The 27140-nt window shown below is 42.8% G+C and overlaps 1 protein-coding gene across 2 annotated transcripts; it reads left to right on the forward strand.

The window, feature by feature from the left end:
- Positions 1–10778: 10778 nt before the first annotated feature.
- On the forward strand, positions 10779–14231 carry LOC128301288 (glutamine synthetase 1, mitochondrial). 2 transcript variants are annotated; one of them, XM_053037686.1, is made up of 3 exons: positions 10779–10876; positions 11313–11670; positions 11781–14231. In XM_053037686.1, the coding sequence occupies exon 3, from the start codon at positions 11799–11801 to the stop codon at positions 13005–13007; it is 1209 nt and encodes a 402-aa protein (XP_052893646.1). In that variant the 5' UTR covers positions 10779–10876; positions 11313–11670; positions 11781–11798; the 3' UTR covers positions 13008–14231. The 2 variants fall into 2 exon arrangements, with proteins under 2 accessions (XP_052893646.1, XP_052893645.1); XM_053037685.1 differs by having other exon boundaries at positions 11313–14231.
- Positions 14232–27140: the final 12909 nt, after the last annotated feature.

Here is a 27140-nt window from a genome sequence, read left to right on the forward strand (position 1 = left end):
CGAGCGCGTGATGAACGATATCGGCGATGGTCTATCTGCACCGGGAAAGCTACGCTGTGCAACTGAAGCCGACTCTCGCCGTGGACCCTCATTTATAGAAAACTGGTTCGGTTTTGGTGCCGGCATTGGCACGAGAGAGGAAAATTCCTTCTGTGCTGTGAGCGTTTCCATTCAGCATCGTTGGTGGCGAGGCAAAGTGAAGAGAACGTTAGAAGTTGTTTTGAAAGCGCTGCTCATATTATAGCGCTTACGTTCCATAAAATCTGGTTTGATATTTCCAACCGGTCAGCATGCGATTAGGAATCGGGTTTTTTTTTAATCGTTAGAACGGCCTGGCCGTATCGACTGATTTTACCACGTAGCAGGATAGTCAGTCCTTGCTACGGGGGATTGGTCCAGATGGGATTTCGGTCCGGTCCGTTCGTGTGAAGACAGGCTCCGCTACCATCATGTCACCGGGCCGCCCCTTGGAATCGGGTTTGAATCGTAAAAAAATAACAAATTAATTAAAGGAAAATTTAAGAAATCTGGGGATTTCCATTCCAAAGATAAGAAGCGCTTCGAAATCGGGTAAACCCCATCTTTTGAGAACAATTTAAACTCCTGTAATGATAAAAATCAATTACAATCCTTAGAGTTTTCGTAGTTGATTTTTTTACCTTTAAACTTCTTCAACAACATTAATATCAAATCATATTCACCATTGTTCTATCAAATTGCAAAGAATTCTAGAATTCCAACGCAATTACGAATTGATCGTTCATTGTTCCATTGGATTATTCCACACATTGCATTGGGGATTAGGAAAGGAATGCAACCCACGGTACAGTTCATCTAAAAGCAAACACAGCGTCTCAAAGTGAGACATAAAAAAAACAGCTGTGCTTCACCGACACCAGTTCGCGTTTTATGGCACTTACGATAAGGCGGCCCACAAAACAAACCCAACGGCAGCGCGAAAACGATATGGCTCACGATCACGGACACCGTTGCACCGATATCCAAGATCTCTTATCTGCACGGGAAACGTGTAACGCGAATCTTTAGATAAACAGTCAACCTTGAAGTATTGCAACGGAGACGTAGTCCGTCACTGTCATCACACAACAAGTGCCCGCTGCAACGTGAATTTTCATAACAACCTGTTTTTTTTTTTGCAAATGGGATGATGAAAAATAATTCATTTCGCTTAACAGGAAGTGGAAGTCGTAATTAAATCGATCATAAAACGCTGTCTTTCTCAAGCAACGCGATCAACACGATCTGTTTCAATCGCCCAAAAATCATCTGCTCTTCTGTTCCATCTGGGTTTGCAGAATACAGTAACGAGACGCATTTCATTACGGTGCCATGTTTTATGTTTATGAAACGGCACTGAACTTGACCAAGACCGTTCAACTCAACCGAACCAGAGAGAGAGTGCGAATGGGTACGATTAGAACGCCTGTTAACGCTTTTCCATTTAAGGCAATCGATTGATGCTGGTTGGTAGCTAATATCCTAGCACCTAGTGCACGCAATTGACGGACAGCTCACTCACATCAGGTCAGTGGTATGTAAACAACTCTTGCCGCCCCTTTTTCCCATGTACCAATGAACTTAAACCCGATCTTATGACTGTTGGTACAGCGATCTCTGGTTACATTTAATAATTCCTTCAGGTGCATGAACTTCGCACAGGAAACAATTGTACACATCTGACAGCTTTACCTACCCCTTCCCGTCACTGCTAATTACCTTGAACGACCGAGTAGCGATCGATCACCAGCTTCGCACTGGCTGCACAATTTAGCATACCTACCGCAAACAACTCACTCAAAGTCATACCGCTTTTAGTGACCCATTACCGATGGAGGCGCCCATTACTCCACGCTGTAGCAACACGCCGTGGACAGTGAAGCAAACAGAAAAAACCCTTCTCGCTGGAGAAAGAGAAATTTACTTCCAACAAACGGCACGTTACCGGGCACAAACCCATCGGCTCGGGTCAAGACATCGACAAAATCATCGAACTTCCTCAATTCGAATCTTTCGCCTGGGGTAAGCTTACTGGGGTTCTTTTTTTCCCTTCCCTCACTCCAAACTCCATTACTTTCGATCCGCTGCGTCCTGTTCTTAACGTGGTATTGAAAGAGTCACGTATCGGTTTCCGAAACGTAAACAAACGGGGTCGACTACTTTGCCCCGGTAGATTGCTCAGTGAATGAAGCGTAAGGTAGGCCAGTAGTAAGTGTTGTTCTTTCCGCAACTGGGGAATCACCCTAAGATGTTAGGGTTGAGCAAATCTCCCTAGACGGTGCGGTATTTTGTGGAGTAAATTAGATGAAGTTTTAAGAAAATAATAATTTTTAGTATGTTACAAATAATAGTTATCGTTTCAGTTATGAATTCTCTGTCACCCCGCTGTTTTAATATAGTCAGTGCTCCAAGTCTCAATAATTTTTATCGGTTCACTATTTCTCCGATAGCCAATACACTACTTCTGACCAACTTTAACTGATTTTTATATCCAGGAATGTAACATCCTCAGATATTGAGGGCCTTATCCGAGAGTAATACCTTCAAAATTGTGAGAATATATTGTGTGGTCTAATGCATTTTAAATACTTCTCAAGTTATCAATTAAATATATCTGACTATCTCCAAGGTTTCCACATTCTGAAACGCAGTGCTTCAGAATTGTGGATTAAGATCCACATCTGAGGATTCATGAGAACATAAATTATGTTGAGGGTTCATGAGAACATCCTTATCATGAGAACATAAATTATGTGTCAACGGCCACGTTTAGGGGTTGTTTTATTAAAATTTATATGGACGTATAAGAAAACAAAACTATCACAATTATTTTATCCCGAACCGCATATTGGCAAAAAATTCTTCCTTCCCATAAGAACCATAACGTTCATAACAACACGCTGGCCAATGGCATTTCGAACGATGCACTTCTTTCTTCCTTTCATCCTGTCGGATCATTTTGCTTTTATTTTTGCAATTTTACCATCAACCCAATGCAGTCACACTGTGCCCAGCAACATGCCGTGCAGTGCAATGTACAACAATGCAAACAAATGCCGATGCCCAGATGCTTCAGCCCTAAGGAGATGTAAATCATACACCATTTTCAAAGTGTCCATTCAACGCCCACCACTGTCCAAAAGTCACGGTCTGAATGTAATCATTTCGCCCATTAACCTGGCGCAGGTTTCGGAAATGGTGTTTCACTCACTTCTTGTACCAGGCGCTATTAACCGAAACATCCGGCCGGATTGAAACGTGCCACAATTCGTGGTGGTATTAATACGCGCGGTCTAAGGGATATGAATGAGACCGATGATCACACGGGGGAATAGAATAGGAGAGAGAATGTGAAGCTTCAAACACGACATAGTTTACACAAACGCATAATCTGCCCTAGAACTACTAAGTGGATCAATCGACCCCGTTTCACAGTCGATCCGAACTGTCGAAGGTTGACCAAACAGGCAATTAACTTTTCGCCCTATTTCGTGCGATTAGTAACAAGCGTTACATTAGCACCACTCCAACCGTGCTAGCTGAGCGCCAATAGGGATGATCTTAAGGGTCAACAGTGTGCTGTACGTACCGCTCACAACGATCGCTTCCTATCGATCACGGGATGACCTTTTGCATTCCGGTGTGGCAGATCGATCGAAGCTGAACTCATATCGATGTAAACAGTCTCACACCGATGCCCGCATAACACTCTCAGCCAGTGAGATGTCCCTGAACGGGTGAGGTTAAAATCCTTTTTTTTTACCTATTGACCGCTAACCGGTTTCGTTTACCTTTACCAATTCCAGCATGGGATGAAATAGATTCGATAATACCTACAACCACGTTCGATAACAAACATTACAGAACGTACAGTCGCGTTCCACCGGCCCTAACAGCGGCATAACGAATGATAATACCGTGTTTTTACACCGATTTTCTACACACACCAGAAACGCAACGACGACCTCCTTACCACAATATTATGTCAGTGACACCGCTGCGTGAAAGACGTCGGCCCGAGACGGATTCCCGAAACCCCTTTCGCCGTGGTGACTGTTGCTGAAGGTATTCGCTGCCACTGCCATCTGTTGGTGGCATGCCGGTAAGAAATCCGTTCGCGCTCTACGGCGCACTTTTTCGCTGATGGATATTGGCAAACAATTGGCTTGCCGTTGACAAACCCACCCGGTGAGATTCTTCACGTTGATTTCCAGTACCTTCCCATCCGGCGTACGATTATCCTTTTGTCTGGTTGCTTATGCTCACGCCAGCAATCGCTTATGCCATGCTTCGAGAAAACGCGTGCTATGGCAAATTACGCCATAAGGAAGCACGGTACGGTATGTGCGTGTTATGAAGCGGCCCGGTGGTTGCTTCCGTGGTGACCTTTCCGGTTTGGCTTACGGGGCACCCTCTGTTACGGTGATACCATACCTTACGAAGTGTATCGTTACAAGTGCGAGTTGTAACCGTGAGAAACTTGCGGTATGAAAACCGTCCATTCCGTTCCGTTTCCGTTGCTAACGCGAATGTTCGACGCGTTGGAGTGCTTTGGGGAGTGCTAATTATTTTCACCATTTACCACCCAATGCCGGATTCGAGGAATTGTACTTTTTAATCGTTTAATAAGCAAACACGACGTAGGAATAAACCATGCTCCCGAACCGTGCGGGAGAGACCATAACTTTTAACTGCCTTTCGTAAAGCGTCCCCATAATGGATTATGAAGCAGGAAGTATTAATAGGCGGTGCAATGCTACAACCTGCAGTGGAAATAGGTACGGGCAAGTTTTGCGTCGTAAAACTTATTTATTAGTTCAGTGGAAAGTTTTGCCGCCTGCCGCTGCAGTGAGATGCTAATGTTGCCCTGCATAACACAGAGGTCAATCAAGTTTCGGTGAACTGTTTCATAAACATGAAACATGCAACAGAATTTCAATGAATTATTCCGTGTCAGTAGTACAAGTGGGCAAATCTTTTTGTTATGAAATCAATGAAGGAATGAATACATTATTTTATAGCATAATTAATGATAGCTGGAGAGATTTGAATGAAATGAACGAAAATGTCAGGCTTAATGAAAGAAGAATCATTATTTCCACAATGCAATTCAGTACACGTGTTTCATTATAAAAATATTGTACACCTTTTTAAAAATAGCATGACATTACTGCATTTCGATTAATGAGCAGTAGCATTGGTTTATTGTTTTTGCCATCATCATCACAGTCACATACCTGGCAGAGTTCATTATCTGAATATTGTACTTTAATGCAACATTACCGTGTTATAATGTGGCGCGAATGGGAAATGCACTAGGAGAGCATGTCGCATTTTCATTTTTATATTAACAGGCCAGTAAATTAACAAATTAATTAGCAAATGGTAATGAAACTTTAGAATATTCGAATGAATTTAATGTCACGTTTATGCACCAAGTTGCAAAAATTAAATTAAAGAAATGATTTAAAATAATATAGCAATTTGGAGCTGGTTACTAACCGGTCCTTCTGCAGTGCGAGGAAGCATCTACATTCAACCCTCCTGTCAAGTTGATTCGATCGAAGCCTAGGTCTAGTCATAGAACATAGTCCCAGTACTGTCATATGTCTCCGATAAATGGAAAATGTCCAAAACTGATGACACCCTTTTAGTCGTGGTCGAGAGTAAGATACTCAGCAGCATTTTTGTGCCTCAACAACATTTCTGTTGCTTGTTAACAAAAACTGTAGCTTCGCTTGTTATTTCTTGCTCATGATAACAATATTCGAAGTAAAGTATTATTACTATAAATAGGTCCTAGTAACAACTAATGAAGTGTGTGAAGTTGATGTCCAAATTAGATCTTTATCGTCTCTCTTTTGAATACTAAAATGTAATCTAAAACTTAAGGCACAATCATGTTAGGTTATCCACAATTTAGATTTGTTATATTATCCACAATTGAAGAAATTTTCAATAATTGCCATCCATTTGAAATTTTCCTAAAAACTGTTAAACTTATTAATTCAATTCCTATTATCGTTGAATGGTCTCGTGCAATAAACCGTCCCCTTCCCCTGTACGACACTGTTAACGTAATCACCTTTGTCTGTGTAATAACGTTGATTTTTCCTTCGGATGTCAACCAATGCCGTATCCGATCAGTGTGCAAAACAACCCTTGCTTACCCTACGGTAAGCCACAACTCGGTTACGTTACCTTCAACCAACCCAAGTTCCGCCTGCCAGTATGCAATCGGGTTTACAGCTCAGCGAGCAATGGTGCGGGCTGGGAAAACTTTTCACCACACCAAAGCATGGATAACTCACCCCTTACGGTCGGTTTTAATTTTCCCTCCCCTTTGCGATGCTGCACAGCTCGAAGATAGTTGATCGCTCGATTCCCGGCAATCCCTTGACTGCATTTCCGATCAATTAACACAGTTTCCTTGAACTACATTACATAAGCCACCTTTGCTCGTGTTGTGTGCGGAAGGAAAAAGGCCACCGATGCATGCGTGTTCCGTGTCCCGTATCGAGTTTTGCCACGCGCAAGGTATCCCCCGCTATCATTGCTCTACAATCCCTCCTCCCCTGTGGTGCCTTCTCTGAGGTCACATCTATCAAAGTGGACCGTGAGCTCCGGTGCTTTATTGGTCTTAAGATTTTACAGATCGGGCTTCCACAGCGGAACCCAACGGCATGCTGGGATGCTTTACCTTTCCGTGGACGAATAAAGATTAGCTACACTACGAAGTTCTCATTACGTGGCACCAACCAGCTAAACTAACGTCTTTTTCGTATCACTTCTTCTTCAATCTAAATTTTGTTCCCCTGCGCTCGCCTTATCAGCCAAACGGCAGTTTAATGGGATGGTAATTTGTTGCTTCACGGAGTTTTTTGAAGCATTGGGAATCAGCTGTGGCATGGTTCGATTATTCATTCTTCCCGTGCTTGCTTAGTTGTCTTTGAAGCCAATGATTTTCGTGTGTCTGTTATCTACAATTACTTCTTCGAGCGTTTATTCGCGACCTTTCGTATTGATGAAGTCGTACACCCATTTCCATCTGGGACGTCTCTTTGCCGTAGCGTTTCCATACCGCCGTTCGGTCACGAGACGTTCGCGGGGCACAAATGCAAAGCAACAGGTCAACCATCGCTTATCACTCTGCGCAGTGGCCGCATGCCCGAGCAAAGGAGATTGTTTTTTTCAATTCATACTTTACAGGAAAGCACGTCTCATGTGCGTCATTACGTTGAATGCCGCTGGAAACTGGAAATGGTGCAAAGGATTTCGCCTTTTGGGACTGCTCCAGTTCTTCGCACTTTGCGCTCACTATCAGCTGTTTTTGGATGAATCGGCTATAATATTGAAATTTATTGCCTGATCTGTTTGGTAATTGCAAAGACAGCGATTCCGTAGCGGCCGCTTTGAATGTCTAGCGATTAAGTTCTCGCACAATTTTTGTAGCATTAACATTCGATAATGTTAACGACTTACTGCGTTTATGGGGCTATAAAAGAACTAGCAAAAATAATGTTGCCGCGCATCAATAAAAAGCGAATGAAAAGTAGGTTAACACATCCAGTTTAACATGCAAACCCGTAGTACATAAATTCTCTATCAGCTGACTCGCTTCCGTTTCACAGCGAACATACGTGCATGTATGCTTGTGATAAGACACCCACTAGGTCCGCTGACATCGATACTGTCCTGTCAATCATCATAACGCAAGACACATAACGATACAGCGCGCCATATATTCCCCCGAGGTGGATCACTCGCCTTGCGCGAAGCTTCTAAACATCTCTTGGAGCCTGCTACAACAACCAATAACTCAATTAATGCTGCGCCCATCCAGACCACCTACCCGTTCCAAGGGGATCTACTCCTACAGGTCCCACCGAAGGGTAGGTGGCTCCATCGGGATGGATTGATGTGTGCCCTTGTCTTCGTTTTGAATTGTATTACCACCGATAACGAATGCTAAGCCCACTACTAATGGATGCCAGCTTGATAAGCGGCGATACTGAGAGGCTTTAAATCTTGATGGACTGGTTAAAGGTACGCGGTCATGCAGTTTTGTGTGTGCGTGTGTCGTGCTCCAACTGTTTTGTGGGCTGTCAGTAGCAGTCAGTATTTATCAGCTGGGGGGCAAAGTTTTGCTGTTAAATGAGTTGAAATGAATAGAACAATCATTCCGTTATGCTGCAGACATATTGGAGTAATATAATACATAGTTAACGGTTAATAAATAAAAGGCAATGGTGTTTCTTATAAATATATGATAATCATTTTGAAGTCCCATCTTATTACCCCAACACTAAAATTCCTATCACTCTGATGTCCATTAAAGAAGTGTTCTCAACATCATTGATTGGGTAACGGTCTATCAGCTTGCGGATCATCGTGTCAAGCACTATGACCAGTATCTCAATAAGGCACCAGGACTGTGGAATCTTATGAGTCAGGGAATTTGACACGTGCAATACCACCCTAACCTTGGCATGAAAACGAAAAAATACTTGGGTATTTCGTTAAATTTCTATTTCTACCTTCAAACTACCTCAATTCTTGGATCAAAACAATTTATAATCTTATCACCAAAATCGAGACCACACAGATTCAGGTACACTTAATAGAGTCACATAAGACACCTACATGAAAATGTCATATAGAGCTCAGATTTCACAGTTTGTTTAACATCCACGTTCAAATGGGATTGCATTCTATTCGGATATCCTTAAAGACTATCAAGGTAGCAAATATTATCTTTAAAAAATCCATGTTTTTAATTATAAACGGCACAAGAATCACCAGTTACGAATATTCGATGAGAAAAACGAATCCATATAAATGATAAAGCATAAAATGAGAAGATATCTAACATCACAAGGGTTAATCTTCAACGAACAAACTGTTTTTTGTCTTCTTCTTCGTCGGATATCACTTTCCAATGCATCAGCGGTACAGAATACGATTGCTCAGCTGTTGCAAAGACCGGTTTGTTGCTCACATCGCCCAACAATAAATAATTTCTTCTCTCTTCCCACACACTCCTTTTCAACGTAGGTCAGCCAGAAGCCACATTGCGAGCGGTTTATGTTACCACCAAACGCATATGATATACAATCATTTGGTACATTCGTATCGTTTCATATTCCGATAAAAAATAAACACACAAGAGGGTTAAGCTTCCGAACGCCAGAAACTGGCGGTTTCTATGAAAAATCGCATCATAATAAAGAACTCAAACTGCCGCTCGCATCATTCGCATCTCTTTCGTAGTTGGAAGCGGCAAGCCTGACGCTTTACGCTTGTATTGTTTGTGATCGTTTCGCGAGCGTGGGTGGAATTTTCTTTGTTCCGTACTCAGCGACAGATAAAAGTGGCACCTACACTGTACTATTTCACGATGCTCTTGACTTGGGTTTATATCAGTTAAAACGTGTTTTCTCTCAGGAGATTCAACGCCACATGTCGTGGAAAATCATTTGGGTTACTCGTCAGAATGGAAGTAGAAGAAACTACACCATAAGTAAAGCATTAATCGTGGAGTTTTGGCAACTTACTACTTTAAATAGATATTCTATTAAAGTATTAATATAAACAGTAAAGAAAACTAATAACAAATTTATCACTTTTTTTCGACCGAAAAATGCCTCCCACTATCCCATTGTTCAATGAGAATGAGTTTTCTTCCCTTAGTAGGGGGATGCAAACCGTTTTGCGGAAGAAAAATCTCACAGCATCCCTTCGAACGGCGCTCTCTCGCTCATTCTCTGTCTCTTTGTCTGTGCTCCATTACACCACAAAATAGGGTGGCAAATGTGAGGGCGATCTTTTTATTCGCTCACACCCGATAGCGTGCATTGATTGTTGCATTTCGTACGCCATTGGTCCAGCGCAACACGTTCACGGAGCACGTTTTTCTGAGCTGACTGTGTAATTTACATTTTACAGGCCACAGCGGAAAAGGAAACTTTTTTAAACATTCAGAACTTCAATCTGCAGTATGTGAGTATTATTTAAACCCTTTAAAGTTTTTTAAACCCTTGGAATAGTGTAAAGTGTATCGAAAAAATGATTAAACAGCGCCTTGCGAGAAGACTTATGCCGTCGTTCAAGCTCACTTCGCCAGCGTGTAATGTGATAAATTACCATTCCATCTAAGCTCCACGTATCACACGCGTACGGCGCTGTATGCGTATCATATTTGAAAAACTGCATAATGGCATCGGCTTAAAGAATTGTTATTGTCGAATAGGCAGCAGTGTAAAAAAGAGAGCAAACGCCAACATCCTTCAAGGAGAACAGAGATATGGAGCATGCGAAAAGATTAGATGGAGCTTACAGGCAGTTCGGGAGAATCGATTTTTAATCCTAGCCGGCCAGAAAGAGAGAGAGAAAGGGAGAAAAAGAGCGAGAGAGAGATTACGCGATGGAGACCGGACAGTGAGCAGGCTTCAAACGAAAGTGAAATGGAAAGGACAGACACAACAACGGAGAAGGAGAAACCCGTCGCATAGAGAGAGCGAGAGAGAGAGATAAACTGCATAGTAGTGTGCTGCTGGGCACACTACACTACTACGCATTCCCTTTTCGCTGTAGCTAACCAACCAACAACATGGGATGGCCTAACGGGGCTCGGCACTATGGGGCATCAGCGTTGCGGATGTGTGCACCCCCTGAAGCAGCGGACACACCACTACACCGACAACGGACGTGGGGCCCGCGATTTAAGTAGTTGAACCGCGCTTTAAAACGAACGCACTTAAGTTACAGCAGCGGTACGAGAAGCAGCGGCGTGCTTTCGCAGCAGCAAAACTTCTTCAGCAGCGGAGGCGCAGAAGGTGCTGTGTGGCAGTTTCAGCTGGTTAGTGTATTTTGCTTCAATTACACGCCTTCCAATAGCAGCACGCGTTTAACAAAAGTGTTGCTGATTTTCTTAAAGAAAAAAAGAGAAGCATCCGGATTCTCTGTAGGATTTCGAGACAAAACTTTGCTGCTCCATAAAAGTGCATTAGTCCCAGGGTGTGTTTTTGAGAGAGTGCGTGTGTGAACTTTATTTCGTTGCCCAGACGACGATAAAGCGACAGTTATCTTCGCATTATTATTCTTGCTGCGTTTTACGGTGCCGGTTGATAGCAACAGCAGTGATAGTTTTTTTAGACATTCCAACCTTTGTCCCTTTCAGTGTAGTGTGCCAATGAACGTCGTGCGTGCGTCTAGAATTAAAATTTCTAAACCTCCAAAGTAATATAGCTTTATTCTACTCTAATATTCTCTCCTTTTTTCCATCTGTTTCGCAGGATTTACAAAATTACACTAGCACGTCTAGTAGCAGCTGATCTCCAAACTTTTGTCCTGGAGTTCCGACTTTGAACGGCTTTAAATTAAAGCGGTTTTTAGTAAGCAGAGGCACAAAAAAATTGTACGAGAAGTGCTCGAAACACATCACTACCAGTGTGTGCTACTCTACTACCAAATTCGTGCGAAGTGTATTTTGAACGTGTATGTGTGTTAGTGAGTGTAGGAAAACCCCCTTGTCGATAGTGTGTGCGCATCTTTAATCTATCCAAGTAGACCTGTTCGGGACAACGACACTTCATTTTGTGATAGAAATTCAACGTAGTCGGTAGCTAAATTAATCCCAGTGAAATCTCGTAGGTGTGTTGTGGAATAAATTAAAATCACCCCACTGGCTAGTTCGGTTTTCAACGCGTTTGTGAAGTGACACTTATTTGTTTTTCGCACTCTTTTCCCCATTGTGTACCAAGCTTGTGAACAATCTCAAAATGGCCCTCCGTGTAGTTGGTCTGCTGATACGCCAGGAGCTGTCCGGTCTGGCTAGTAAACCGTCGATGCGCATGATCAGCACCAGCCGTGGACCGAACTGTGCCAAGATCCTGGAGCATTCGCCGAATGCGTGCCTGAACAAAACGCTCCTGGATCGCTACACCCGCCTAAGGTACGACCCCAAGTATGTGCAGGCCACCTACGTATGGATCGACGGTACCGGCGAGAACGTGCGGCTGAAGGATCGCGTCCTCGACTATGTGCCGAAGAAGCCGGAGGATGTGCCGGACTGGCAGTATGATGGCAGCTCCACGTATCAGGCGCTCGGTGGTAACTCGGACATGAAGCTGGTGCCCCGGGCACTGTACAAGGATCCGTTCAAGGCTGGCCAGAATGATGTGATCGTGCTGTGCGATACGTACCAGCCGGATGGTGCACCGACCGCTTCGAACCATCGTGCCGCCATGCAGGATGCGTACAACCGCACCAAGGATTTGGAGCCGTGGTTCGGTATTGAACAGGAGTACACCTTCCTGGACATTGATGGACGTCCGCTCGGATGGCCGGTTGGTGGATTCCCTGGACCGCAGGGTCCTTACTATTGCGCCGCCGGTGCTCAGAATGTGGTGGCACGGGATATTGCTGAGGCCCATGCCGTGGCATGTCTGTACGCGGGCGTACAGTTCGCCGGTACCAACGCGGAAGTAATGCCGGCCCAGTGGGAATACCAGGTCGGACCGGCTCTGGGTATGAAGTGTGCCGATGATCTGTGGATGTCTCGGTACATCCTGTGGCGCATTGCCGAAGATTACGGCGTGGTAGTTACGTTCGACCCGAAACCGATGGAGGGCAACTGGAACGGTGCCGGTGGACACTGCAACTTCTCCACGAAGCCGATGCGTGCCGAGAACGGCATCAAGGCGATCGAGCAGGCGATCGAGAAGCTGTCGAAGAAGCACGATAAGCACATCAAGGCGTACGATCCGCGCGGAGGAAAGGACAACGAGCGCCGACTGGTCGGACGCTTGGAGACGTCTTCGATCGACAAGTTCAGCTGGGGCGTTGCGGATCGTGGTACCTCTGTGCGCATTCCACGTGGTGTAGCCGACGCCAAGAAGGGCTATCTGGAGGATCGTCGTCCGAGCTCGAACTGTGACCCTTATGCAGTTTGCAATGCCATCCTTACTACCTGCCTGTTGGACGAATAGGCGGTCTGGCGTGGAGGTGAACAAGAAAGACACTCTCTCCCTTAATACCCCCCCTGCTCATCATCCCCTTCCATTGGCTAACCCACCGCTGCTCCTGAAAGATGACGCAATGATGCCAACACAGAATGAATAATCGAAAAGCCTGCTAATATAGACGAGCGGTGTGAGACCGTGCCAGTAGAACATGCAAGCGACACAGCACTCAGCGGATGGACTGGAGAAGCACAAAATTATATGTATACGTTGTTATTATTCCTTTTACCCCTTGCTTGCCGAAGGACATTACTAAATGTGCAGTTATGTTTCTATATGGGTCATGACCTCAAGAAAAAATACCCATTCAATGTGGAAAAAGCTTCCACTGGGAGAACTAGAGAGGGAGAAGCAGTATGGAATGCGTGCAACATGTCAAGACTTTCACGATGCGAACTCGATGGACTGATGAAGATGATAATGGCGAAAGCGTTGGAGGTAAAAGTGCCCGTTTGGAATAGCGTATCATATTTGTGAGCTGCAATTATAATGGCACCAGCTTTTATATACGATGTGTCGTTTTGTTTTATTGACAAGCATGCAAACTCAGAGGTATTTCTATTTTACAAACGTGTAGAAGGAATTGTACAAAGTTTTAGCAAGCGCTACGAGCTCTGCGCAAGGACAAGCGAAGCGGAAAGATTTTAAGCGACTCACCCAGGGTTTATTCCTTTTTGTTTTGTATACGGGAATGGTGCATTTTTTTTTATTTGTTTTGTTTTAACAACAGAAGCACGCTACATTTACATCAATGGAGCTCGTTTTTAACTCATTGACAGAAAAGGCGTCTTGCGAGAGGTACCGCGATATTTAATCCCAAGGGACAGCATGTGCATTATTTTGTGAGCAAGAAATACAATGAATAGGATGAGCCAGGGCAGGAACGATACTAGCTTGAAATGCAGAAGAAATCATCGCAAATTCCGATCCTCGTTATCAAATCGAAGGAACATTAAACGCGTGAAAATACTACTTTCGAGCATAACTAACAGAAAGACATGGAATGATTGTGAGTGTGTTTAAGTGTGCAAGGGACAGAGAATAAGAGAGAGATACAAAAGATGAAAATTATCGTTAAATTACTTGTTGTTTTAGAACGTAAGTCCAGTATGATGTGTAAGTGGTTGTACCAGAGAAGAAAATACAAGAAATCAAATCTAATAAATCAAATCATCACTAAATGAAACTGTCTACTTAGCGTTTTGATCGGCAGCCAATATTTACATCATAATATCAGGTCAAGAGAAGCAGAGCAACTAATGAAGAAGAAACGAAAAGGAAACTTCACATAAACATATTAATAAAACAAATCTTTAAACCACTACTTAAAAGATTGCGTCCCATTCACTGGTTCCTTCGAGAAAGCAAAATTTTCCACAGGTGAAGAAAAACGGACCACCTCTTTCGCTCTCGCTCTTCGAGAAGTTATTTTTAACGGTTCTTCCCTCCTCTTCGACGTTCGGGGCAATCCATTCTTAGCGACCGTGCTTAACCTCTCCCGTACGATGTGGACATAACCGGCTTAATGATACCCGTCATCACCAGCAAAATTTGTTCGACCTTCTCATCATTTCAGGAATTTACAAACACAACCTCAGCACCTCACTCTATGGGGCGGAAAGGATCCTATTACAGATCAGGTGACATTGCACCAGTGGTCTTCATTCTTTTCAGCTTGTTTTTGATTTTTCCCAAGTCCAAGTCCAGCTCCATGTTTGTTTACATTCAGCCGTAAAAATCGATTCCTTGAACTCCAAGACCATGGGACCGTCCTTTGCTGCCATGTCAGCTAGAAGCTCGTGTTGAAGGTTTAAAGGAAAAAATGGGTAGGTCCCGTCTCGATGCACACCTCCAAACAATGTACCAACTTACCCCGGGCACACATTATTTAACGGAGCATAGACCTGACAGCTGATTAGTTGACGAGTCAGTGCCTAGGCATAGCGAAAAAAATACTTTCACCACCTTTTTGGTTTTGGTTCGCTCCGGAGTCGTGATGGACGGTTGCCGAAATAACGATTTGCGTCCGATTCGTACAACTTACGCAAGCACACCGAGCACTCGAAAAGGCCCCAGACGTTTCGGAGGGCAGTGGGGCCGCAAAAGGGTTAGAAGGTGACCCGAACCGGGGGGGAAGAAGTATTTTGTTTCTGCCTTTCTATTTGTGTATTGGCCGCATATGATCGATCATTGACCTAGGTAACGGATTTTTTTGTGTATATTTGAATTATGCAATAGAAAAACTCAACTTAAGGGGAACAATTTGTACACATGAGAGTGTTTTAATAGTTCAAGATTAGTTTTGAAATAAATATTTAACGAGTTTTTTCACTCATTGCTCATATCCGACAAAATTGGTTACAAAATGAAAAAGGGGTAGTTTTAAAAGGGTAAAAATTTAATAATTCCTATGAAACAATATTCCTCTTTTTTAATGGACAACGGTAGACGTTCCACGGATAAAAACACCTTCCAAAGCCCTTAACATTGAGCTTGTTTGTTTCCGCCTGGTGAATGCCAAACAAAAACAACGTTGTATTTTTACCATCCCCAGTTCCAGTGCGGTGGTGGCACACGACAAACGATATCGATGAGCTCATAGAGGGAAAACAAGAAGTAAACTAGAGAGAGAGAGAGAAAAAAAAAATAGAGAGAGAGAATAAGAAAAAAAACATCACAACCCCCTCGTTTTACAACCACCTTCTTTAAAATCAGTTTCCCTTGTCACCCTGTAGTACCATGCCCTGCCGTGTGGTTGAGTGTGTCGGTAACGGAACTCAGCAAGCGCACGACCGAACACGCGGCCATCAGATGATTTCCCGCGGGCGAATGAACGAACCGAGCGAACGAAAGCGAATGGTGCGCGTGTTCGGTGGAGACTTGCGCGTAATACACGCCGCGCTAGAGCGCAAGTAGGTGAGCGTCAAAACATACAAGCCGGAGCCGGGGCGAGGGGCCCGCAGTTCAGCCAACGATGCACAGAAGAAGCAAAACGACCACGAAAAAATGATAATAATAAAGGAGCGCAAAATGAGAACGCGATAGAGGAAAACGCGACCCCAACGGCAGAAAAAGGGGTTGGTTTGTATTTTTGCGCGTAAGAAACGAATGCCGGTCTTGGTTCGGACAACGCCAGCTGATCGAAATTGGGTAAAGTTCAGACAGAACCAAATTTTTTTACCGGCAACACAGTAATAGCACCACGACATACGCGCATTTTGCACGATGACGATGGTGTAGTACAAGGGCAAATGAAAAGAAAAAAAGACACTCATCATTATCAGTGTTGCCAAATTATCACCCGGGTTTCCTGCTTTCCTTTCGCGTCAGAACAAAAAGAAGATTAAAGATATGTAGGTTATTGTGTGCTGACTTTAGCGGCCAACACCATCCCTTAGCGTCTTTTAATGCTAGCGGCAGGTTTATTAGACCAATGTAAAGCTCTTCATAAAAACAAATCAAAGTCACCCCTTTGGATCGGATTTTCAAAGAAAGAAATCATCCCTTACCGACGAAATGGCAATCCATTGGCGTACAGGAATACGTATGTGAGACCCTCGCGTTTTGGGGTGACTGTTGCTCGGGGAACGATAAAGCTTCAAATGCGTGTCATCGAATCTAGGTTAAATCGTCTAAAATATCTGTTTTTTTTTGACGACGACGCCACTGTTGCGAGCTCGTTCGTTGGTTGATATGCTCTTCAAGGGTGGATTGGTTGTTGTCTTTGTCTCCTCCATGCGTATAGGTGGGTAGAATAACATAAATAGAAGCCATTGCGTGCCGGCTTGGATTAAATTATCGTAACGCTCGACTAGATGAAAGGCGAACGTTGCTAAATTTACATGAAGAATGGCAAATTGACTGAGCGTTATGGACCCCAAAGCGATATGTTTATAGCTCCTAATTGTGAACTTTAAAGTAAAAACGATGTGTCAAGGAAATTTGTTATTTAGTAATCAATCAACTACGCTTATCCAAATTCAACGAGCTATTGGAACTCGTTCACAAATCCTAAAGCCCGACCTACACGATGACTTCGCAGCTATTTACTCACATGATGGCAAGCCTTTCGCTTTCGCAATACCCACAACGCACCCACACAAACACGCACTCAGTTATGTTAAACTACCAAAAACGCAACCGTGAATGTGAACTAGATCCTCTTCCTTATACTCGGTTTTCGGTTCGGTTCCTTTCGAATCCATATTGACTCATTACGGTCGATCCACCAATTCACGATCGCACTTCCTGGGTTCGATCGGTTGAACATGTTGTGCGTTGTCCTCTTACAAATTCATTTGCTTCACTTTTTTCTCATCATTCCCTCGCTCTCCTTTTCTCATCGTTCGATATTTGCATTCCACAGCAACTCGAGTGGGTGAACCGGTTTTTCTGGTTGTGTGTTGGCTAAAATCACAGGCAGCGAAACCAACGCGGAGGATACATTGCAAAGCGCAAACAATAAAACCGTCGTGCTTGCGCGACGAACCGACCGGCAGTTTCTCATTTACTGTTTACTGATGCTTTGGATTTATTTTGCTTTAAACTAAATTATTCGCCGCATGGTTAAACGCTATTGCTGGGAGTCTTCAACTGTGTCAGCTCTTGGGATTTGGGTTTGATCGGATGGTGATGCTGTACAATAGGCGCTGCTCAGTACACAAGAGATGAAGAGCATTTATTACGCAGCTAAAAATGAAAATCAATCATTGACGGTAAGTTGGCTGTTTAGAATTAGATGCCCCGTGAAGGTGATATGATCTCGACAAGGTGGAGACAACACCGCTGCCGCCTGTACAATATGCTTGTAGATAGCTGCTGCAACGCGTCTGATTGAGTGTGGTGAAGCCTGGCCATTTTTATCAGCATCGCACACCCGTTGGAGTGTTTCCTGTGGCGAGACGAAACATTGACGACCAGATACGCCGGCTAATGGGGCACGTAGCGCGCGGAAAACATAAGACATTATGACAAAAATAACTCTTGTCAGCCAGTTGAATGACTGATGACGGTGACCCCCGCACCGTACGAACGCGTTCGTGTCGATGATGAGATACCGATACCTCGATCTCAGCATCGCGCCACACTTTCTATGATGGATAGAATTAGCTCGAAAAATACAAAAAAAATGTAGTTCTAGCAGTGGGAGCTGTTCGAAGCACTATTTTTATGATAAGACAGTGCGTGCCTATTCTCCGGACCTTGAAGAAACATAACGCATATATTTAGATTCCCACCTTCTATTAACACCTTTTGCTGGCTATGTAAATTTACCCAAGCTAACATCTTAATAGCTCACAAAATGGAAATTCGTCGCCAATGAAAGTGTTAATTGATTCACCAAACAGCAAACAATCACCATCCGTAGACACGCGCACAGTTTCTGGCAATTGTAACACAATTCCTGTTGTGTAACGGGCGCGAAACAGCTCAATGAACAGACGTTTATCTCTTGATCTTGGAACGTACTCACCGTTTTCGATTTACACACGACTGTACCAATGCTGTACGTTGGTGGTTCTCTCTATCCATCATTACGCCATCTTAAATCGCGCGGTTTCCCTTTCCGTGACCTCCCGGGACATCTCAAAAATCCATTGTTTACCAATACGTGTCCATCAGCCGTTATCAGCCTGTGTCTTCGATACTACCCTAATGTACCCCCTACATGTTTTTTTTTTGCGGGATGAAAAAACCCTTGCAGAAGGCGAAGAAGATTGTCTCTGAAGGAACTGAAAAAATCCTTCAAGCAAGAGGAACACCTGAAAAGAAGACAAATCACCGATAATGCTTATTTGACAAGTGTATTCTATTGGAGCCTTCGGACCAAATGCGGAAACGGAGCAAAAAAAAACAGAAACCGTCTTTTTACAATTACCAACGGTGATAAAATGATGATTAGTAGCTAAGGAGGCTAGTAGCAGAGGCAAGAACATACAAGCGCAACAACATCCACCCAGTAATGGATGGAAGATGCATAAAACGAGTGGATTGATAACTGATTAAAGAACACCAACAACGCGGCTCCGATGACGACGTTGGAATTTAAGAAACGGAACCACACACTCATGCACACACGCCGATGGGAAGTGGTCGGCAGTGGCATGAGCGGAGGCACTCGATCGGTTTCCCATCTTTGGTGCCACTCAATCGTGAATTGCGAGCCACAAAAGAAATCGCTTAATAGCGCGGTAGTCAATTGCTGATTAGAAACAGACGACGGTCTTCCCCCGACGACGTCTCGACAACATCGCGCTTGGTCGTATTATTATTTACGTTAGACGGCGATACCTTCATCAATTGCAGGAGCGTGTGTCCGTGCGGCTATCGGGATGATGTAGTTGATGATTAAAATTGAATCTTTGCTGACAAGCAAACATGCACAAAATATGCTTGGTTGAAATGTAAAATATACTAAACAGATCGGAACTGCATGCACTGGGGTTATCAGCGGCGTAGATCGATTGTCAAAGAATCGCAGTAGGAGGTGCAAACAACGCACTCGATCACGAGAGGTTACTAGGATTGCTTCACGATTTTGATCGATTGCATCGATTAATTACGCCACACAGCGAGGTGAAATGTACTCGGTGTATGTTCGTACTCCATTTAATTGTTTCAGGACTATTAAATGGAATCCTACTCAGATAAGTAATTAAAAAGTGTTTTGAAAAAGGTTGAAATTTAGTATAGCAATATATTGGCACTGTGTTTCTATAATTTACTCCTAATGCGTCGGTGGTTTGACTTCATTCTTCGAATTATCTGCTTCCCAGCTCTGACTCTTCTTAAGAGCTTCTTTTTTGGAATGTTTTATTAAATAATTATCTATATAAACACTTTAAAAATTTTAATAAATTCAGTTTCAAGTAATAATTTACCTAAACCTTTAGTGACACAATAAAAAAACTAATATAAGAAACAAAATTTAGACCAACATTATTCCCCAACAATGTTTGGTGTGAATAAACACTAATGGTGCTAATCTTCGAGTAGCAAACAAATTGATTGCCCCCCGCACGTTCAACACCATCATTATTCACTAATGTTACTAAACGCCACTAATTAGTCGATAAACACAGCGGTCTCGTGCCATGCCTTGGAGGCTCGCCAGCAGTTGTAATTGGCGGGTTTGAGAAGAAAAAAAACCACCCAACTCCCATCGATAGTTAGCCATGCCGATGAACGACGACATACATATCAACCGATCTCACGCTTCACCTGTCGATTACAATTTTGCCCCGGGAATCTGAGCGATGTCTTACCCGACTCGGCGGGGGCATAGGTGACTGCAGCTCAATTTAACACTCGGGTGAGCTAGACGCCACAGCATCTTCGGCAGAACGTGAGTAGCACGTTTCGCTACTGTCTCGAGGAACGTGTACTCGTCTGGTGCGTTTTGCTTTATTTCCTCCTTACAATTGGCTTCAGTCCAACAAATCACTACCATAGTTCCCAAAGCTTTTAAGCCATGTGAATGCATTCAGCATCGAAAACGTGCAACAGGGGGTTTGTGCCCAATCGTAAAGAAAGATGTCTCAGCTCATGCTGATTTTGTCGGAACGCTTCGCAAGAGATTGCTGAACCACTGCTCACTGCGTCTGCAAAAAGGAAAAATTATCAACAGTCACCCGTTCACTGCATGATTGGGAAGAGTCTTGTCGTTCCGGATAAGCGGACACTTGCACGAGTCCAACGTAAAATTGACATTGCCAAAAGAAACTGTCGGTTTTGTCGAAAGCAGGGAAGACCATCCGCTCAAATAAAGAAGATTCTCATTTATCAACTTTTTGCTGGATGTTGGACAATCTCCTTCCTTCTTCTTTTGTGCCACCGTTTTGTAGAATCACCGGGCTGACCTCCTTTTTCCGCCGGGAACACGGGTTTATGAGTGTACCGCCACTACCGACTGGAATAAGGCAATAAAAATTACGACAGCTGACGCGATTTGTGTCATAAAAAGGGAAGAAGATAATCTTACCCTGCTAGACATGACCTTCCATTACTGTCCGCGAGGTTCAAACGAATCACGCGTTAATATTGCCATTTCGCTGCACAAAGTTCATCGGAAAAAAGACGCCGGATTCGTATTTGGCCTCAAAATGGTAACCACAACACTGTGCACGTTTTATAGTGAAACAGCCAACCACGTTTGCACGTTTCATTTCGACGGTTACGTACAAACAAACATCTTATCAGTACGCAACACAGCCAGCGCTCGGTGAAGCATTCTTTGGGACGGTTCTCATATTTACCGAAACGCTTAGTTCCCCTTTGTCGACGCAGTTCGATGGGTGGTAAAAATGGAATAGGAAAAAATGAAGGCAATTTCAGAAGGGTTTCGTCAGCTGTGTATCGATACCCTAACCTTGAACCTGCTGAATGTTTGAAACGGTTGGGAGAAAAACAAACTAAAACACATACATTCAGCAAATGGGAGTAAACCACAATTGATTTCTGTTTAAAACATTCTACTTGATGCTGTTACTGTTTTTCCTGCCACAAATACTTTCGAGCACGATTCGTACGCTGTCAAAATACTGTCACGCGTTAATTAAACACAACTGAAACGCTGATAAGCTGCCCCTCCCGTGGCTGGCTAGCATAATTGAAGCAAATGATAAAGAATGGATGGTACGGATGGAACAGATCGCTATTCGGGTCGCTGTTTGGTTGTTTCCAATTCCATCGAGTCGACTCCCAGCTGAAGCGGGCGGGTTTGTGTTTCCAAGGTAACACCGAGCCAAAACAGCTAAAGGTGTTTCAGAACCGGACCTGCTAGTTGGAAGATGTGTGCGATTGTCATTTGCAAACTCGACGAAACAAAGTGAGAGCGAGCCATTAGCCGGTTCTGGTTGATGATCGAAGGTGTAGTAGATAGCAATCAAGAATCCATGTTTCTAATGTGTTGTCCTTGGGATTGTAGTTTACATATCTGAATAGTATTCCTCGACCGAGAAGGTAGAACGACTCTAATGGATAATGCTAGTAAAATATGTTAATTTATCTATTGTTTAAATAGTGCCGCAAGGAAACATTCTTGATAAGAAAAGGTCAACTTTAACCAGAAAGAACATTCGAACCCCAAGGTCCAAATAGAAAAAGTAAGGAATATCTTGAAATCATTTCAATGCGCAAATCACTGTTTAAAAGAAACTAATATCTCCATTTTGGTAAGCTAACAATAAAATATTATTATTGTGTTGTGCTAAATGAAGTGAGTTTTACATATGAATTTTCAGTGGGAATCATTTGATTTTTGTGAATCTTTAAAAATTCTTTATTTTTATTCTGAAGAGACGGCCAGGCTGTATTGTTCAATAATACTGGGGGCTAATACCTACAATTAACATTCGTTTAAAGTCATTTTCTCCTTCCAAACAATGAAAGGTTACCTTATTCCTCGTGTACTGGGTGTTTATAAATTCTTTTCTAAAAAATCTTCTAAAAAGATTTATGTATTTATTTTTGTTTTTGTAACCGACCTATTTTCAATAACGCACAGTTATTCAGCTTTTTCTGTGCTCCATCTGTATCATCACCGCTCTACAATTCTCAAATAGTTCTACGAATCGATTCGTAAACAAAATCAGCACCCGCAGTTACCAATGTCACATGCGTACACGCTTCTCGCTCGGCCAAGGTTAAGACGATACACGCGGACACATCAAGCGGCAGAAGCATCACCCCAAGACCAACAAGAACCAACAACGCACCACGACAAAGAATGAAGGCAAAAAAATAAAAACGGTTCAAGGTGCAACGTCGACAAATGTGCAATCCCCACCATTTGAGTCTGCCGGTGCAGCGATAAATACGGAAGCGTTAACGTAGCTGCAAAGTGCTTGCGTACATCAACCAACGCCGTATAACGTGAGGATTTTTTTATATCAGTAATACTATTGGAATGCCGTCAAAACAGACATATGACAGGTGTAGCGGTCAATATAGGTGAACGCAATTGCAAACAAAATCTTCGTTTATGCCTTTTTTAACTCAGCTGTTTTTCGTTTATGTTTACACAATGCCTATGACGTTCATGGATGTTGGAGTTGCCTTCGATGGATGTCAGTATCCATTTCTTAGTCGACTATTTCTGTGTCAAATTTAACCGTTTGTTTAGAATTCTTCTTTCAACTTAATTATGAAGAGAGTTTGTCATACAATAATTTATTAACCATTTCAATCATGTCAGTTCAATGAACTGCAAACTAGCTTTACATTTTTACTGCGCGGGGGCAAACTGATAGAGCAATTAACTAGTGTCAAGTGGAATTTAATGCCGAAAATATTGTAATAAGAAAGAAAAAAAAACGTTCAAACTACACCAAACTCTACCGCCAACCCGTGCCCATGTAAACTAGCCCACATTCGGAACCGATTAAACGATCGTAAAACTGTCCCATAAAATTGTCATAAAACCGCGCGATTGGGCGGCTCCCGGTAGTGGACAGTGGACCCAACGGGTAGATCAAGCTGTGCGGATGGATGGATCATCGAAATGCCACAACAACAGTTCAGTAGCGGCACATAAAACACGCGTTATGCTCGTTAAAATCGGTTCCGATTTTGTGCGCTATGCGCCATGACTCATGGTGCAGTTGTTGGGCGGATGATCCGCTTGTTTGAATTGATTTTTGCGCTCTTTCCCCTTGTTTCCAACACCTGTGGTGTTCGACAATGGAATAGTTAATTGATCACCACTTTTAAAAGGAAGTTCCTGGGCGATTTGCATTGTAAATCGTTGCAGTTATCTCACAGAAGAACTAAGCTCGGAATATGGCGTTTAATCAGCTCTAATCTATTTGTCTTTTCCGTTCGGTTTACTCCAACAGTTAAGGAATGTTTTGACTTTGCGGATTTCTCCAGGTTCGTTCTACCGAAACATTTCATGCATTATGTTTAGCTTGTGTCTAAGGAGAAACGTGATCTACGATCACCAAACTGGATGACCTTCGCGTAAACATCACGCCACCAGATTTTCGAGGAACACCATTTCGCATCTTTGCTATCTTAAAATGGACAACATTAAATTCTCTGCAGTTTAGTATTCTTAACTTTTAGCATTTAAACCTACGTACTTTTTTGCCTATAAACGTTTTTTTTTCCTCAGTGACCCCAGAATGACTTTTCTGTTTTAAAAGCTGTGCACATTTTGCACAACGATATATAACGATAGAAGTTGTGGGAACTTCAAAAGTTATTCCTTCTTTTTATGGTAATTGGCCACCCATGGAATGGTGTGACCAGTTCGAGGTTTCTTTATACGCGGGAGTGTGGGGATCGAATAGCACTAAAAATAATCACATTACATAACGTGCTCCTTGCGCATATAGCAACCCCATCCCATCATCATCATCATCATCATCATCAACAACAACATTGACAATACATCGCATACACACGTGGACGCGCTACGCGCTTGGCAACGAACTACTCGCTGTGCGCAAAACCTGAAAACTCGCGCACCGCCGCACGCGGATCGGATGTTGTTGGTGTGCGCATTGTTTTGTATTATTTTCGGTTTTCATCTTTGTTGTGTGCTTTGCCATGCCCGGTTCCCTGTCCATGGGCTTGTCAAACTCGTTTGGATCGGTTTTTTGTTTTGCACCTGGATGAGACAGCAGAAATTTGGCTCCGGGCGGTTTTGTGTGGGTTCGAAACAGGTCGCTTTCTAGAGCCTCGGGCTGTTGCAGACTTCGACACCAATGGTTATTTTAAATCGGATTTCAATAAGTTATGTGGACATTTGCAATAGTTGTTTCAGGAATTTTAGAATTATGATAATTAGGTTTTAAATGCAAGAAACATTGAATTGCATATTATTACTTAAGCTTTTGATACGTATAGTATTTTTAACAAACTTGTTTTGTAAAAAATGGTAAAACTTCAAACAAGCATTCATTAATTTAAAAAAAAAAGTTTTTGTAAAATTTTGCGATATTCGAAGGGAGTTTGAAGCCCAGACAGACATAAATAGACAGACACACATACCCATAAATAACTGCCCCATTTTTTGGATTCCTTTAAGTAAGTGAAAAGTAATTCCTTTAATGTTTGATGAAAGGAAAGTAATTCCTCTTAATGTTTAATAAATGCTAAATAATAATAGTCAAGCTTATTATGTGCATTTTTCATTCTATAACAAAATGGCTAACGTTTAAAGTAACAAGCCTCTTTTAGCAAAAAAATGTTTACTGATTTGGCTAAAACCAATGAAAAATTAATTCAAAAACATAAGTGTACTAAAATTGCTAGTGAATTGTATGAGTAATCATAGGAAGTTGTGCAAACGGTGTGAATTCTCGTGGAAACTCTCAAGCTATTACAGTTCCGATAATCTGTGGATTTTTGAAATAATGCTCTACAGTAAATGTAATAAAATGTATTCGACTATGCTAACCATTTATTTTCACTCTACTAAAAAACTAGTGCCATCACCAATGTCAATTGCCTTTTAATAATAAAAATGTTTTTGTAAACAATTAATCTCGAAAAACAAATTAATCATTTACAATTAGTCCTTGAACTTGATACTCAACTATTTTTGAAGATAATCTACTTCAAAACAGACGCTTGTTTTGTCCACAAAAGATTATTTCAAAGCGTAATAAAATCCCTTGCAGGTTTGTAAACAAATTTCCTTTGAAATAAATATTGTCTTAAAGTGTATGTAGAAATAATTATTTAATCGATTTGCTTTATCGTACCATTTCAATGAGGGTTACATGACAGAAATAACACTATGGTCACACTACTCTCCTTAAGCTCGGTATCGATAATCCAACAAAGAGTTTTATAACACCCCAGTACGCACAAGTTCCTGCGGGCAAACCAACCGCCATCGGCCTTGTCAACCACTCTCCACTCATAGTAGTAGCACCAGTAATTCAGTGGAAGCTCTCACACCATTTAATCCACACGGCTTCATATGACGCCTTGGGGGGGGAGGAGAAATGCTGCACGAACGCTCTTAATACGACACTTGCATTGCGTTTAATCACGCTGTACAATGGCATCAACACAGCCCTTGATCCTCAAAACCCATTCCTACGCTGCATACCGAATGTGCGAGCCGACTCAAGGACGCCACACATCCACAACCCCAACGGGCGAACCGGCCGAAGATGATGACGTGACACATATGCAGAGCTGCACGCGCTGGTCTCACTGCACTTGACTGGGGTGTCACTTTTGCTACCTTGGATCGGGTTGCTGACCATTATCGGCAGTATTTGTGTGGTCCAACAAAGAGTAAGAGGGAAAATGTGGAAAAAAAGAGTGCATAGAGCACCGTTACCCAACACTGATGTTTGCTGTTTATTGTTTTCCTTTCACAGATGGCGCCTGCCTGTTCAGGTGCTAATGACATTTTTAACCACAAACAGCTGACGAGAACCAGGCCATCCTTTCAACGTTGTTAATCTTCATGCTCGTGGTTAACAGATCACAATAAAATAACAACCAATGTATTGACTTTAATACAACAATAATCTTTATTTCTTTTCAGTTTTTTACAAACCTAACGTCTATTGGGTGTGAATAACCTTCACTTTTAACACCCCTAACAGGCGATAACGAAGAGTCCATTTGCCTTCGGCATCGAAGACTTCGACGACTATCAGTTTTATCATCACCCGGAAGCTTCTAGTGCCGTTCTTGCAAAACCTCTCGAAGCCTGCTACACTTAAGCGAACATGGAACAATAAAATATGGGAAGATGCATAGCGGAAACAGTACTTCAGAGTTTTCTCGTGTTTGAACTTGAGCGCTTCTTGAGGTTGAAAAACAGGGAGTTAAACAATCTTTTCCAAGGACATCCGTTTCAGTTCAAGAAGTTAATCTGGAATACCTCACCGATAGCAAATATTACATCCCGATCGGGAAGCATTATTAATTTGTAACCGTCTAGGAGCGCCTACGCGTCATAAGTGTACCGATCCGGATCCTGCCGAGCCGAAATGTCTGGAACGGTTCTGTGTAATTCCAGCACCGTTCAACAGCCTCAAAAGTGCAGCTGAAATTGGTTTTTCTCGTATAATTTCCCGAAAAAAATCCACCACGGCCATCAGCACCGTACACGTTCGTTGACCTTGCCTG

This window comes from Anopheles moucheti, chromosome 3, assembly GCF_943734755.1.
Source record: "Anopheles moucheti chromosome 3, idAnoMoucSN_F20_07, whole genome shotgun sequence".
Taxonomy (NCBI): Eukaryota; Metazoa; Arthropoda; class Insecta; order Diptera; family Culicidae; genus Anopheles; species Anopheles moucheti.

Excerpts from the sequence above, each read along its gene's own strand:
- LOC128301288 (XM_053037685.1), top strand. The coding sequence starts at position 11,799 with ATGGCCCTCCGTGTAGTTGGTCTGCTGATACGCCAGGAGCTGTCCGGT.